The sequence below is a fragment of the Carassius gibelio genome, chromosome A3 (genome assembly GCF_023724105.1).
Source record: "Carassius gibelio isolate Cgi1373 ecotype wild population from Czech Republic chromosome A3, carGib1.2-hapl.c, whole genome shotgun sequence".
NCBI lineage: Eukaryota > Metazoa > Chordata > Actinopteri > Cypriniformes > Cyprinidae > Carassius > Carassius gibelio.
Window position 1 is genome coordinate 15,498,233 of NC_068373.1, and position 17,141 is coordinate 15,515,373.

Genomic DNA, 17,141 nt, shown 5'->3' on the forward strand with positions numbered 1-17,141 from the left:
CTTAAATTGTTCTTATCAAGACGGACAACTTTCTAATTCACAGTCATAAGCTACGATCAACAGGAAGTCAGCTATTTTGATTTGAATGTGTATTTTTGAGATTTTACAGTTGTGAATTAATGCATACTCCTCACATGGGAAGTACACTATACACACCAAACTTTGACTACATGAAGAAACAACATCGAGGAACTTAAATTGCGAACGGATTTTGGTTAGCTTGAACGGTTTTGACGTGGTGATTTTTTGAAATGACAGTAAGAAGGGAAACATTAATTGTATTGTATGTCTAAATTGCAGCTTCCAAACACTTCAATGCATGTTTTCATACAGAGATCAAATCATTATGAGGAAATATGCATAGTTTCATGACTTTACAACACTGTATGGATAAAAGAAAAGAAAAAAACTGTCAGACTTCTCAACTGACATGATCTCACTCTGGCCACTCCGTCTGTGTGAGGAAAGGGAGGGGGAGAGGGAGGGGGAGTGTGAGTGTGAGGGGGTTGGTGACTGTGAATCTTTGGTGACTGACAGTGTGTGTGGATTGTAGGGAGGGGCTGTCTGGCAGAGAGAGAGAGAGAGAGAGAGAGAGAGAGAGAGAGAGACCTAATCATTCCTTTAATAATCAGGAAAAAAAAATCTATATTTTAAATTGTTATTGTTTTTGTTGTTGCTAATGGTGGTGTTTTTTTCCTTTCATTACAGGTTAAGAAATCTCTTAGGCCTTATCCTTTTCTGACAGTTTTTGGGATTTAAAAACATCCTAAGAAGCCTTATTTGTGCTGCAAATTATAATTTCAAACTCATTTGATACTGACCTATGACAACCTGTGACGTGACATGACATTTATTAATCTCATGGATGTAACAGTAAAACTCTTCAACTGACAGATTAAGCTGCAATGCAAGCAAAACTATTTCACAAATGCTTATAGGTCATTAAAATCATTACAAAACACTAATAAATTATTAAAGGGTTTGGTAACACTGTATAATAATGTCTAATTTGTTAACATTAGTAAATGCATTGGTAACACTTTATAATAACTGCACTCATTAGCTAAGCATTAGTAAATAGTTCATGATTATAAAGCCTTTTCCCTTAATAATAGTCATTATTAAGCAGGAATACATCTCTAATTACATTGTTCTTGGTTTAAAAGCACATATATTACAAAGGAGATTAAAGTTTCAGTTGTCTTATAAAATAAATCAATAAACACAACCCAGTTTGATTCAGAATTCAGAAATATTTATTTCAAGATGCAATAAAAGGCAACTGTACACTTGAAAAGGTTTTGAGCGATTCTTGAAGGACTAGCATCACCTTCACTTGTACGATGGTTTGAGGAATATATCTTCCAGATAGTACCGCCGCTCCCTATATGCAGAGTATGCAGTCTTCGTAGAGCACCAACTCCCAGAGGGGGCACCAGTTGCTCAAAAAAAACAAAACAAATATGCGCCATTCTCCCATCCGCGTTCGCGACCACTCAATAGCATTTGAGAAGAAAGACTTGTAGTCACAAAACAATTGTAATGTGTTCATATAGGTGTCAGCTACAATGCACACCTTATACATTTTTTATACATTTTAAAATAAAGTGTTACTAAAGTTATATATATTGTTCTGTGTATGTGATTTCAAAGTCTAGATTGGTCGGATTAACCCTTTAACTGCCACATCCCTTAAAACTTGATTGTCAGAGGGTTACTGTAAATGCTTATGCCCGCTGGGCACAGTTTTCCCGATGCCACCAGGGTGGCGTTGCACTGATGGCTTGAGCCCGACATCGCTGCTTGCAGCTATATTTTATTTTTTATTTTTTTAATAAATCCCTGATAAATGTAGCTGAAGTTGATGAAATACTCACTTAAACACTCAATTAATACACTTCAGCCTTAAATATGTTCCACTCAAAGTGTGTGGGAATGATATTAGGAGAAGATATGACAATAACAGTCTTCACCTGTTCTCATTTTGGCTACTTGGATGCTTTTCACCTCTCTTTTCAGAGCAGCCTAAAACCTGTTTGATAGTGAGCAGATCAAAGGCATGTTAAAGCAGATCAGTGTTGTGAAGAATTCTGCAGAGCACAAACAGCTCTGATCCAGCGCTCACTCCCCCAAAAGCTGGCTCTATTACATTTGGCCTTTGCAAGTTTCTTCCTTGGCTCAGTGAACTGCAGAGGTTACAGTGTTAGTATTGTGGTAGGTATGCTGGTGCTTTCCATGCCTGCTACTCTGGACATGCATCACAGGTGAACAGCTCTCTCCCTTTCCCGGTAGAGGCAGGTGTGGAAATGGTGGAAGAAAAAAGGGAGCAAGAAAGATCTGTTTAACTCACTCTCGAAGCACCATAGAGCTATTGATAAATCATTTGTTTTCTCCCTTTAATGTAGTGCAAGGGACTTTTATTTTGAACATGGAATGTTTGAATTTAAAACACTAATGGTTTATGTACATCTTGTGTTTGTGTATTTCGCTTTGGCCTTGGCAGCACATTTTAGAGCACAAGGGTGTGTTTGGGAACGTTAGCATGTATTAGCTAGCATGACATGACAGTGAATGCAAACTCGACAAGATTACAGGAAAAGGAGGAATTGTTCGAAAGCAAGATATACACAACAGGATGAAACCGCAGGAATGGAGGAAATGTTCCCTACAGGATTTGTTTGGTGTCCTACGTTCGCCTGTCCACATTTTCCTGCCTCGGGTGCTCTTATCCGAGAGTCGCACACACATATGGGAGCACTTGGAGTCTGTTGGTCTGTGTAGTTTGTACTCTGTTGTAAAGGTCAGGACCTTTTTGTAGCCTCTGGGCTTAAACTGCTGTGATTCTCCAAGTTTCCCATAAGTCAAATAGCAGTCTGCTCCCAGATACGAGTTTAGCGTATTCTGACATTTTTAATGCAGTCAGTACATTCAGCTTTGTTGTTGACCTCAAGTCAATGGGGCTTTGTAGATATTGTGTTCTAAGAGAAGCTTTATAAATTCAGTTGTGCTTCAAAGTATCTCAGAGGATTTGAAATGCTCTTGAAAAGCCAACTGGAGTTAAACACATGTGACAAGGTAAAATTATTACCGGAACTTGTAACAAGTTTCATGTGTTTGTGGTAAATGACATTTTTTTACAATGTAACACTTCTGGGTGAGTGTGTCAATATATGACTCGGGCAAGCACCTGACTGGGTCTAGCCTTTATTCTTTTCACATTATCTCAGCATCAGGTGATGTTAGGTTGCGTCAATGTTTCTTGCTTGCACATTATTCCTCCACCGATGCAGATGTAACACTGCCCTTGTTGTCCTGAGCAGCTCAAACCAGCTTCCATGCTTAAAAAAAGTACCTAACCAGCACATACATTTTTTTTTTTAAAGGGGTGTATTAAAATACTCTAAATAGTGTCACTACTGAATATACACCTTGCAAAAACCTAGTTTATAATAATATTTTTGTAATCATTTGATTATATATATTTTTTAATTTGTTATTTTTCATTCAAATTAAGTTGTGTATATGTAGTAGATTGTGATTGACACAAAAGAATGATGATCAGGCCAACATAGATAAGTATCGAAATTCTATATTGAATTTAAAAAAAAACTGTATCGGATTGGATCGGTATTGGCAGATACTCAGAATTTTCAGTATCGGATCGGATCGGTTCTGAAAAATTTGGTATTATTGCATCCCTAAGATTAAGAATCGGTTAGGGGAATCAAATCCTCTCGTTCCCTCCCATATAGAACAGGTACAGTATGTGTGATTACACTGAAGACTCTAGGAAGCCCTGCTTTGCTCAGGAATTGTCTGAACTGGTAAATCAAATAGGCCCAGGAAGATACACAACGTGGGATGTCAGTTCCTCATAAATTTGCCTCCCATGGTAAGAGGCCATGGCGTAAATCCATCAAAGCCTCTGCTGAGGTGGGCAATGATTTAGGAGCCAGATCTCCCTGCACTGTCGTCTATCTCTGTCAAATCGTTTCATCTGTTGGCAGCTTATTGAGGCATCCAGGTTTCTCAACAGGTAGAAACGGAGCAGTGAGAGCGATTAGAACATTTCCCACCCCTGCCCTGCGTACAGGAAGCTGACCGGTGGGCCCGAGGGGCCCTCTAAGCAAGACAGAATGCATAATGCCCATCATCAGCACTCAATACTAAGCAGCTCACATTAACAGAGCACATGTCCTTTGAGGCGATGAAGGTGGCCCCATAGATTTACCCTTATTTGTGTGAATTGAGATGGCCTTGATAAGGCTCCCTCTCTGGTAATAGCTTCCTCCCTCTGATCTGATCTCCGTGAGGACTAGTGTGAAAGAGTCATTAAGTGGAAAAGCTCCCCAAAGCTCCCGGCGGTGTGGTGTTGTCAGTGTGTTTGGATACCCACCAGATAAGATGCTAAAGCACTTTGCTTTGGCTTGACCTGGTCCTATTACATCACTGGTGATTTGCAGTATCCAGGGCTTATGTAAACCCTGGTGGGCTACACTGCCTGGTCATGTGATACTTTCTGCCATCTTATCTGTGTGCAGTAATAAAATGTGATCCCCCCTGCTAATGCTACGCAAAGGTCGTCCTGCAAATAAACGTGCCCAGGGTCTGCTACATATGCAGTTAATAGTACTTTACTGCAGTTTACAAACAAAAGCCATTAAATCTGTTCTCGTTTTCATTGACAGGTCAAAGCGGTCTGGGGAAGTCAACGCTCGTAAACACACTCTTCAAGTCCAAGGTCAGCAGGAAGTCCTGCACTCCTAATTATGAGGAGAAGATCTCGAAAACTGTCCACCTGCAATCAGTCAGCCATAGTGAGTATTGAATGCTTCTTTCTTCACAGCTACCACATCACACACCCAGGTTTTCCTGTTTTGCACAGCCCTGTTTGCCCCTGCTGGTAATATAATAACTGCACCATTTGAACCCAGTAAACATCTTTGAACATTGATGATCTTTCACAATTGTGCTTTTGTCCTAAACAATCATGAAAGTGCAATTTGTCAATAGCTGTGTCCCAAATGATGTACTTTGACTATACACAATGCTATATAGTGTATTCATTTCATGGTATGTTCAAGTCCTCATGGGAAGTTCATATTTATAAGTTGGGAAGCTGTAATTATGACATCAGTTGCATTCAGAGCAAGATGGCAAGTAAAAAAAAAAAATACAGCAAAATACCTTTTTTAAAGCACTACTACTAAAGAAGGTGTGTCTTTGCTTTGTTTTTATTCAGCTTTATGAAGGTGCTGTCAAATTGTGCTGTCATTTATTAATTTATTAAATTTGTTAAATTGTAATTTAACAATACTATAAAATTTTGTACATGCAACTAAGCTAGTTCTATTGTGAATAAAAAAAAGTATTTTTTCCCTTCTGACAAGAATTGTTTGCACCATGCGAGAAGTAGAATAACTTATAGGTTTTTATTAACATTCGCAGTTTTTTTTATTTTAAAGGATATGATGCTTCACAGCTAATACTGATAGCTTTAGCATGTTTAGCCCCTCCTCTTCTGCTACATGGGAAATCTGCTGTGCATAAAATGGCCACATTTATTTTGTAGTTGAGGAAGTGTACTGTTAATTTGGCCAAACTTCTCATACTATTTATGGTATTGGTGCAAAATCCCACTCATTTGTGCATTTGGAATAATTGTTATTTTCAGTGTAGTCTGGCTAGAAATGCAACGCATTAAGTAAGGGATAATGTACATCCAGACGGTTGTTCTCGCAGAATAAACCCTGACAGGGTGATCAGGACCCCAATGACAATTTAAACAATTGTACTCTATTTTGAATCACATTTTAATATGTTATTTAACCAAACGCAAAGCTTCCACCAAGAAAAAAAATAGTTCAAGCAAGATTACAGTGCTGACTGCTGTTACCTGGACGAGCCTGAGTTATTAGGTTTTACCGGTTGTTATCCAGGGGTAACATACCTCATAATGTCGCGACTGACCAATCAGAATCAAGTATTCCACAGAGCCGTGTAATAAACCTGGTAAACACATGGTGTTTCACATCAATTAGATGACGTGTTACAGAGTGTTGGTCTGAGTGATTTCTGAAAGGATGGAAGGATTAAAGAAGAATGACATCTAGACAGAACAAACTGGAGTCTGCTCAGTGTTTTGTAGGGTTTGACTTAGAAAAGGGCCAGTGTGATCAGAGCATGTTCTCTGAAAGGAAAAAGAAATGAAAAAGCCTACAAGGGGGATGGATTAGAAGAGATCAATCACACAACTTCAGCTCTTGAGACCGGGCCTCAGCTGTCATTATGAGCTCTCTTTCAGAGAGAATGACAGAGGAAGAATGCGCAGGGGACGTATTTTATCCCAATGGTCAGGAGATGACTGTTGCTCTAATGGAGGCCACCACTTATGCACGGCGTCTGGCTCAGCTGTGTGAGTGAATGAATTGCTTGTTTGAGCAATGTGCCGTCTCTGTCTTGCATACTTCCTTATAAATCAATAACAATCAATAGAGACTTGGGTTCTTCTATCCAAACAGGAAGGTGTGCTTTTGTGAAGATGTGTAGAATTAATTTTCATTCAGGCTTGTCTTTGCAATGAAGCAAAGATTGTTTGGAATGACCTTTGCTACTTTACTTTTGAGGTTAACTTTGGATTGTTTCACTGATTTTCTTGACTCTACTTGAAGATTGTTTCACTGATTTTCTAAATATTATTTGTATTTAAATACATTTGAAAAAAATCTAATGTATTTTGCATTTAAACATTTAATCTGAGTATCTTTGAATTTTCAAAATACATAAGGTATCAATATCCTTATTAGACTGCTGATTTCCTGCAGGAATGGGCAGCATTTCAAATACATGTATTTGAAAAACTATATTATATTTTATAAAAACTTATAAAAACTCAAAACTTTTCAAAACTTTTTGGAAGATTTACTAAAAGTAAGCATTAAGCCCAAAGTATACTTTAATTTTGACGTGAACGATTAGCATGCAGCATATCCTTTCAAAATATACTCCATCAGAATGTACGTGCGAACAATGTAAAAAATATGGGAAATGATAATATGCAATAAAAACAGATAAATAAAAAAAAAACCTCCAAGACCATGTTTTCAGCTATACAAGGGTGCTGCTCCATTTTAATACTGAGCAGAGAAAGCTGAACTGTATATCACGCAGAGAGATGCACAGACTTTCAAACATCCCGCATACAGCAATGAGAAAGCAATGAATCTCCATTTTGCTTCTGGTGGCGCCACCATGCTTCGTTGGAGAGAGGCGTGAAAGGCAGATGCCGTAGCCAACTTCACTAGTCCTTTAAATGAAAGTATTGTTTGAGTGTGTGTGTGTGTGTGTGTGTGCTTGCCCCCAGTAGTTAGTGTAGTCTTGCCCCCAGCTATCCATCTTCATTTCTCACTTTAGACTGTCTGGCAAGAGTCTAACAAATACAAAATTTGATAGTGGTCCTCTGTTTCTTGTATTCAAAAATACCTCAGTAGGACAAGTAAAGAAATCATGCTCCCTTTTGCTGGGTTGCAAAGGCCTGTAATACTGCAAAAACAAGACTAAATATAGCTGCAAGCAGCGATGGCGGGCTCAAGCCACCAATGCCATAACCCCCCCGTGGCATCAGGTAAACTGTGCCCAGCGGGCACATGCATTCACAATATCGCTCTGGCAGTGAGGTTTTAAAGGATACGGCAGTTAAAGGGTTAATCCGAATCATCTAGACTTTAAAATCACATTCACAGAACAATATATACAGTATTGTTCAAAATAATAGCAGTACAATGTGACTAACCAGAATAATCAAGGTTTTTCGTATTTTTTTTATTGCTACGTGGCAAACAAGTTACCAGTAGGTTCAGTAGATTCTCAGAAAACAAATGAGACCCAGCATTCATGATATGCACGCTCTTAAGGCGGTGCAATTGGGCAATTAGTTGAATTAGTTGAAAGGGATGTGTTCAAAAAAATAGCAGTGTGGCATTCAATCACTGAGGTCATCAATTTTGTGAAGAAACAGGTGTGAATCAGGTGGCCCCTATTTAAGGATGAAGCCAACACTTGTTGAACATGCATTTGAAAGCTGAGGAAAATGGGTCGTTCAAGACATTGTTTAGAAGAACAGCGTACTTTGATTAAAAAGTTGATTAGAGAGGGGAAAACCTATAAAGAGGTGCAAAAAATGATAGGCTGTTCAGCTAAAATGATCTCCAATGCCTTAAAATGGAGAACAAAACCAGAGAGACGTGGAAGAAAACGGAAGACAACCATCAAAATGGATAGAAGAATAACCAGAATGGCAAAGGCTCAGCCAATGATCACCTCCAGGATGATCAAAGACAGTCTGGAGTTACCTGTAAGTACTGTGACAGTTAGAAGACGTCTGTGTGAAGCTAATCTATTTTCAAGAATCCCCCGCAAAGTCCCTCTGTTAAAAAAAAGGCATGTGCAGAAGAGGTTACAATTTGCCAAAGAACACATCAACTGGCCTAAAGAGAAATGGAGGAACATTTTGTGGACTGATGAGAGTAAAATTGTTCTTTTTGGGTCCAAGGGCCACAGGCAGTTTGTGAGACGACCCCCAAACTCTGAATTCAAGCCACAGTACACAGTGAAGACAGTGAAGCATGGAGGTGCAAGCATCATGATATGGGCATGTTTCTCCTACTATGGTGTTGGGCCTATTTATCGCATACCAGGGATCATGGATCAGTTTGCATATGTTAAAATACTTGAAGAGGTCATGTTGCCCTATGCTGAAAAGGACATGCCCTTGAAATGGTTGTTTCAACAAGACAATGACCCAAAACACACTAGTAAACGGGCAAAGTCTTGGTTCCAAACCAACAAAATTAATGTTATGGAGTGGCCAGCCCAATCTCCAGACCTTAATCCAATTGAGAACTTGTGGGGTGATATCAAAAATGCTGTTTCTGAAGCAAAACCAAGAAATGTGAATGAATTGTGGAATGTTGTTAAAGAATCATGGAGTGGAATAACAGCTGAGAGGTGCCACAAGTTGGTTGACTCCATGCCACACAGATGTCAAGCAGTTTTAAAAAACTGTGGTCATACAACTAAATATTAGTTTAGTGATTCACAGGATTGCTAAATCCCAGAAAAAAAAAAATGTTTGTACAAAATAGTTTTGAGTTTGTACAGTCAAAGGTAGACACTGCTATTTTTTTGAACACACCCCTTTCAACTAATTGCCCAATTGCACAGCCTTAAGAGCGTGCATATCATGAATGCTGGGCCTTGTTTGTTTTCTGACAATCTACTGAACCTACTGGTAACTTGTTTGCCACGTAGCAATAAAAAATATACTAAAAACCTTGATTATTCTGGTTAGTCACATTGTACTGCTATTATTTTGAACAAAACTGTATATATATATATATATATAACTTTAGTAACACTGTACAATAAGATTTCATTTATAAACATTATGTTAACACGAACAATATTTATATAGCATTCATTCATGTCAGTTAATATTCCAAACTTAAACATGAAAAAAATAGATTTATTGTGATTTTTTTCCAAGTACATTTTACCAATTCCAAACCATATCAATCTTAATAACTACCATTATTTTTTATTTAATCATTTATGAGTGCTATACAATAGTCCAGGAAAGCTGGAAGAGAAAAACTCCTTATATTCATATGTGTAGAATTATTAGGCTTGTTTTCTTTTACAGATGAAATGCGCTAAAATAGAGTTTTAACTCAAACTGTAAAGTCGAAAATTATGAAATACCCATGAGAAATATCAAACACAAATGCAATACAGAAATGGATAAGTTAAGACTTGACCATTGTACAAAAAATGCTGACTGGGTCATGAGGTCAGAAAAGAAGAAGAAAAAAACAGGTCAAGAAGAACTGACAAAAAGAATTACAAAATAATTAGGAATTAATGTGAAGATTAATTTTTAGTCAATTATGCAAGACAGACTTTCAGGAAAGGAGGTGGAATAAAAATGAGCTCCTAAATCTTAATCCTGGATTCTGGAAGATATATTCCTCAAACCAACGGACAAGAGGAGGTGGTGCTGGTCCTTCACGAGTCACTCTAATCTGTTCATTAAGCCTATATATAAAGTCTTAATATATAGTATTTCACAATACTTCATGGTATTCTAATTAAATCATTTTTTGGAATCTTAGATCTCTCAGAACCTGACACATTGTAATTCTGGAGACTCCAGGAAAGTGGCAGTTCTGTAAAATGTTGGCGCTGGAGACTTAATGCACCCTGATAGATTCACACCTAATTCACTTAACACACACACACACACACACACACATTACCCACAGTGACAGTGGAACTGAGTGACATCAGATGTATGATAGTTTTTTAATTTTCTATCATCCATATAGTGTTGTATAGTCATGAAACTATGGTCATGAGACCAGTCATTCTGAGGAAATATGCCTCAGAATGACTGGTCTTCTATGTGTACATTTTTTTGAAGTGTTTAGAAGCTGCACTTTAAAAAAATAAAAATACATTTACTGGTTCCTTTTTTACTATTATTTCAAAAAATCACCACGACAAAACCATTCAAGCTATCCAAAATTCATTCACACCTGTTGTGTAAGATTAATTCTTTAAACAGTGGTAAAAGAGGATGTGGTGCTGAACTTTCAAGAGTCACTCAAAACGTATCTGTCCATAAAGCCTATAAAGAATTATTCTTAATATACAGTTCACAATACTTCAGCATGTTATTCTAATTAAGCGAGGGTCATTTTATCAGTAAAATACATACAATTCATTTTTTTTTTTTTTAAGATTTCTATAAATGATTTAAATCATACTCGTTTCTACAATAATTATTTAAAAGTAATCCTATAGCTCCCTCTGGTGACCATTATTGGTACTAAGAATTGCAAGCTTGATTTATAAGTTATGATAGTTTTAATTTTATGCTGGCTCTTGAAAATGATAAAGCTATGAAACTTACTGTGCTTCCTTCAAATGATGACTTCTACTTATATAAAAAATTATGAAGAGTTTGGAATGAAAAAATTTAAAGATATAGTAAAATAACTATTGTATTTTTTTTATGTTACTTTAATAAATCTCTATGGCAACACCATTTAAGGTATCCTAAACCTATTCACAATTTAACATCTCAGTATATTGGCATCATGTTGAAAAAGCAGTATTGAGTAGTATGAATTCATTTACAGGCTGATTTTATCATAAATCCACAATAAAATTTCTGAGTTCTGTATCAATCTGTGTTGTTGTTTGTTTATTTTTATCTTTTATTTTTCATAGGAAGATAACTGACCCTTTACTCTCCTTTTTAATAAATGTGCTTATAAACCAAGGACAAACTATTTATAGCTGTATTTATAAACTGCTTACTACTGACTATTAATGTTGGGACAAGGCTTTATAAAGCATGAACTGACTATTTACTAATGAGTGCAGTTATTATAAAGTGTTATCAATGCATTTGCTAATGTTAACAAATTAGACATTATTTTACAGTGTTATCAAATCCTTAAATGACTCATAAGCATTTGTGAAAGTTCTGCTTGCATTACAGCTTAGTCTTGATCTGTGAGCTGAACAGATTTACTGTTACATCCATGAGATTATGTAAATTCAAATAAATATAATGTCACAGGATGTCATAGGTCAGTATCAAATGAGTTTGAAATTATTATTTGCAGCACAAATAATTTTTTTTTTTTAGGATTTTTAAAAATCCCTAAAACTGTCAGAAAAGGATAAGGCCTAAGCTATTTCTATGTGAGTGGCTAAATTTATTTTTGTTTTTATAATTGTAATACACAAACTATGAAATTATACAAAATGTATAAAAAGGTAAATAAATAAATACGCACACATTAAAAAAGCAGCCAAGTCGAATGAGTTTCCTTTTTTATATAGATTAAAATTGAAGACAGAAAGACAGCTGTTTTCGTTTATATTCGCCAAGCTGTTATGTATTTTGAAATAATCTTGTCCGTTATGTGTTCGTTCGTACGACGAAATGCAGAAACCTGCAGCTCGAGAGAAATGTTATTCTGCCAGTCGCGCTTTCAAATAGTCTTGCACACTTAAACTGGTCACAAACACCTGAATTTAGCTCTTGTTGTGTTACAATGGGTTTATTGTGTGCATTTGTGGTAATATTTTATTTAAAAAAGCTCTAAAACAAGAATAAATTCGTTTGTTTTGAGCTCGACACTGTACGCGCTGATCGGAGGCAGTGATTTCAGATAGGCAGCCACAAATATTTCATTTTCACACAAACAGTTCAAAAACATCTGAATTTAGCTCTTGGTGTGTTCTAATTGGTTGATTGTGTGATATCGCTGTAATAATTTATTTTTAAAAGCTTTAAAACAGGAATAAATTCGTTTTCTCTGAGCTCTTTACTCCAGACGCTCGTGATCACAGCGGTGATTCATCTCTCCTATTTCTCACGTATCTCTGGCCAGAAATAATTTATCCTTGAGCCCTGAACCGGTAATAATCAGATATGTTGGTTTAGCTTGTCAGTGTGAATTAAATCTAACTATTTATGTGTATTATTAACCGATTTAAAAGTGAAAGTAAAAGTCCGGTAATTGCACCTGTAGGGGCGCAATTTCTCTCAGACAATGGAAGTCTGAAGCACATATACTCAAACAGAGTGACAGAGTGAGATGAGATGTCTGACAGTTTTTTTATTTTCTGTTATCCATACAGTGTTGTAAAGTCGTGAAACTATCCATATTTACTCAGAATGACTTTTTTTCTGTATGAAAAAAGGTTTGGAAGTGTTTGGAATTTAAAAATGCAGGACAATTAATAATTCCATTTTTACTGTCATTTAAAAAAATCACCACGACAAAACCGTTCAAGCTATCCAAAATCCATTGGCAATTTAAGTTGTTTAAAATGTTTTGGCATCATGTAGACAAAGTTTGGTGTGTATAGTGTTACTCTCCTCTGAGCAGTATGCATTAATTCACAGCTAAATGTAAAAAAAAATCCACATTCAAATCAAAATAGCTGACTTCCTGTTGATCGTAGCAGATGACTGTGAATTAGAAAGTTGTCCGTCTTGATAAGAACAATTTTTGTACCGAGTTTGGTGTCTGTAGCTAAAACTAACCCCCCCACTTTTGACAAAAGGTGGCGCTATAGAGTGCCTCTTCCACGCCCTTTTAAAAGCTTTTTCCATTGTCTAGCTATCAAGAATACTAATATGTGTTTTGAGTTTCATGTAAATCTGAGGTTGTTATCTGCCTCAAAATCACCATAACAGAATATTCAAGTTTGACACGTTGCCATGGCAACAATATATAAGATATCAATATCCCCACAACAGATTTACATCGGCCATGTTTTGTCATTATTCTGATGAAGTTTGAAGCAAATCGAGTAAAAATAAGATGCTGAATTCAAAGCATTTTGAAAATGACACACTTCCTGCTGCCAGTTGGTGGCGCTATAACTTTGACTCCTAATAGTCACATATATATGATCGGTATCATACAATGAACAAACCAATTAAGTTTGATCAAATTCAGGAAATGTATGTGGATGTTATTATACATTTCCTGTTTCTCCTTTCTCGCCATAATTTCAACGCCTCGCCACGGGCAAACCGTTCGAGATATCAAAAATCTCTTCGCAATTTAGCATCCCCAATGTCTTGAGATCGTGTTCTCCGAGTTTGGTGGTGAACGGGTGGAGTTCCTCAGAGGAGTATATCAAATTCCAGAGCATGTGTTTTTCATAAAACCCTAAATAGCCAACTTCCTGTTGGGCGGAGCTTATGACATGCAGTGTGAAAGTTGTTTGGTTTGATGAGTTATATATATGTACCAAGTTTCATATGTATACATGCAAGTATGCATGATATATGGCCCTCGGTACTACAGGGGGCGCTGTAGAGCCCCTGTGCCACGCCCGTGTATCAGACTCTGCCCGGCCCTAATGGCCGCAGGTTCCAAGGTGTGTGCCAATTTTCAAGAGTTTTTGAGCATGTTAAGGGCCCCAAAAGCCCCCGAAACCTTGAAGAAAAATAATAATAATAATAATAATAACAAATAATCCTAAGGAAAACAATAGGGCTCTCGCCCTCCAGGCTTGAGCCCTAACTAAAAAAAAAAAAAATGGTATTGCACTTAGGGATATGCCGGTTTCAGATTTTCCTGTCTAATTGCTCATGCTTTCATCACGGTAAACTGTATCATCACGGTATTGAAATTTAGTTTTAAAAAAGTGCTCAAAATATAGTATAATGTAGTATAATAGGTTAAATAACTTTTTTTCTTATAACAGAAATAACTGAGCATTTAAATAAAATAAAGCAATACAGAAAAATATATAAAGTTAAAAGATTTCCACTGATTAAAGTGCAAAAGAACTATAAAGACCAGTAGGTATCACTTTACAGTCTCATTAGTTAGCCATTAACATTCACAATGAGCAATAGCTACATTTGCTACAGAAGTTATTAATCTTTGTTAAAAAAAATATAAGTCTTAATTTATGTTAGTTCATTCAATAATACAGTTGCAATTTTACATTTTAACAATGTGTTATTAAATATTGGAATACCTAAGATTAATGAATGTTCAGATGAATTTTTCATTGGCAGTTTATGTTAAACAATGAATTAACTAATGTTAAAATTGAAGCCCTGATGTAATGTGTGAATTAACAATAAAAAAAAATCAAAGCACTTTCAAAATATATCTATGGCATGTTGTAGTCCAGATAAAATAGCCTATTGTCTTAATACTTTAAGTATTTGGAACTGTGATGAGCATCATAGCAAATACACAAATCTGAATGGCCGTTTAAAATGATTTAAATATGTTTTAGAAAGTAGAGCAGCTGGTTTATTTATGGGGTTTCCAGGGTAAGGACTGCACTGTCTACAGTTAGCGCCATCTGCTGTCAAAGAGTGAATGTGCTTTCATTCAGCGCGTCTCTCACGTGTTCTTCACGTGTGCTTCTCATGCGTGCTTGTTTACATCAGAGCACACACGCTCTTTCAAGCAGCATACAGAGGTGTTGTGCATTTTGACCAGTTGATGGGAATAGTATTCTTAAAATGCATTCCAAATTCTAAATGATTTGTAATATATAATTATTTGCGGTATTTATACGTGCCCACGATAATAATATAGTACATATTCATTACCGTGATATATCACATCAGCGAATACCGTCACAAGTCTAGTTGCACTGTTGTCTAATTACCCTTGCTATTTTCATCTGGGTCAGAAGTTTTTGGAGTTACCCATGTTATCTAGTTTTAATGTAGTTATCTAATCTAAATCACAAATCTGCCCAATAGAATGACCTACAAGTTTACATCTACATTACAGATGTAGAGAGAAAAGAATCGACTGATTCTGTCACTGGATGCTGTGAGACACCGAATTTAGTTTTAAGTGTCAGTCAATTGCTGTGCAAAGGCCTTTGCTGGGCTTGGTCGCTAGCATAGCCGGCTATGTTAATTGCCATGGTTTCTATTTGACAGCAGAAATGTATGAAGACCACCGAACTTTGCCCTCAGTCTTGATATGGGCACAGAAATATCCAATTACAAAACCCTTCGGAGAGTTCACGCAGAAGCTACGGTGTTGTAACAGCCATGTGCAGGTTTCATAGCCGCTATGCTAAACTTCTCTCCTTATTCCTTTAGTTTGCTGCCTACTGGTTTTAAAATCAGTCATTTGATTTTGCTTTCAGGGAAATTTTTAGACCTAGATCTGCTTGTTGATCTCTCTTCTGTTTCTGACTTCCCTTTGACGGGTTTTTAGATATGAAAATGTTAACCTGCGTCACACTCTTTTTCACAACAGGTTTGCGTCTTTGCAGCTTTCACTTCAGCTAGCCAAAGGTCAAATCGTTGAAATCTGTATTTAGATGCAAAAACTTTCATTTCCTGTATTTCCGTGCATCAGAATCTTCACAGCTGCTGCCCCAGTATATTACTTTAATCCAAAATCTTATAAGAGCTTTGGGAAGTGTTCTGTGTAAGATCGAGAACAAGTGTTTTTAGCATATCTGTGTCATTGCAACCAGTTGTAGCAGCATCTGCTGTATCTCTGTCCTACCACAGCCAAACCTCATTGCTCACAGACCTCTCAAAACTTATGGCCCAGTAGTTTATAAATGTTTGACATGCAGAATGAAAGAGAGGGCGGATAAGAGTAAAAGAACTGGAGAATCTGGGTGTGCTGTTTCTTAACAAAAGAAGATTGACGATAAGGCGGTTCAGCTCGTGACTTCCTGAGATATCCCCATGGTTCAGGAGACACCCCTCACTGACTTCTCAGCGTAGCACAACGTAAACATTACAGTGAATGAGAGTGTCCTGTTCCTCTTCGTTTTTTTTATATGTTAGCCTTCAGAAAAGCGAGTCCATAGAGCTCAACACAAGATGTAGATAAGGATTTTAAGAATTTGTTGATAAATAGAATAGTTGATTAAAACTATTACATTGTTTAAACAGAACTTCAGTACCTACATTTTGAATGGTTGTGTAGGTATGTATGTATGTGTGTGTGTGTGTGTGTGTGTGTGTGTGACTGTCATATTGTGACAATTGTATTATCTAAAAAAAAAAAATTAGCAAAAGCATAACTGATACCTCCAATCCTCCCAGCAATAAGTTGTAATATTTAGTGAAGAAAAAATGTAGAACGTTCTGTCTAGATTGTAATTAATGGTGCATTTTTGTTTCCTAGCTACCTTTTTCTTCTTCCTTAGAGATCATTTCAGTGTAAATATAACCTTTTGCAAATACTTTAAAAAGGTTGGAAGAAAAGACCTGTTCTTGTATTCTCTATCAAAATGACAAAACTACTCCTTGTGTTACTGCTAAACTATTAAATTGCCTCTGCACTGTCTGATTTGAGACATTTAATCTAGCAGATGTCTTGCTATCCCTTGCTTCCCAAGCAGTTTTATCTTTCTGAAGTGCAGGCCTATGGAAAACAAGGAGTACCAAAGTCTCAGGGTGCCTGACACCTCCACACACTACAAAGCTGCCCAGTGGACCTCACGGCCTGTGGAAAAAAAGCTGGCCTGTAGACTGACCGCCAGGGGAGATGAGTGTTACACAATCCCAGCCCACCCCCCGATTCTCAAAGACTACACAGTGTAGA

The 17,141-nt window shown here is 36.8% G+C and overlaps 1 protein-coding gene across 4 annotated transcripts in view; it reads left to right on the top strand.

The window, feature by feature from the left end:
• LOC127948666 (neuronal-specific septin-3) overlaps positions 1-17,141 on the top strand; it is a 75,986-nt gene that overhangs the window by 51,627 nt on the left and 7,218 nt on the right. For all 4 annotated transcript variants that reach the window (XM_052545274.1, XM_052545283.1, XM_052545302.1 and 1 more), the window contains one exon: positions 4,689-4,817. In XM_052545274.1, the coding sequence (XP_052401234.1) occupies positions 4,689-4,817 (129 nt within the window). The remainder of the gene's footprint in view (positions 1-4,688; positions 4,818-17,141) is intronic.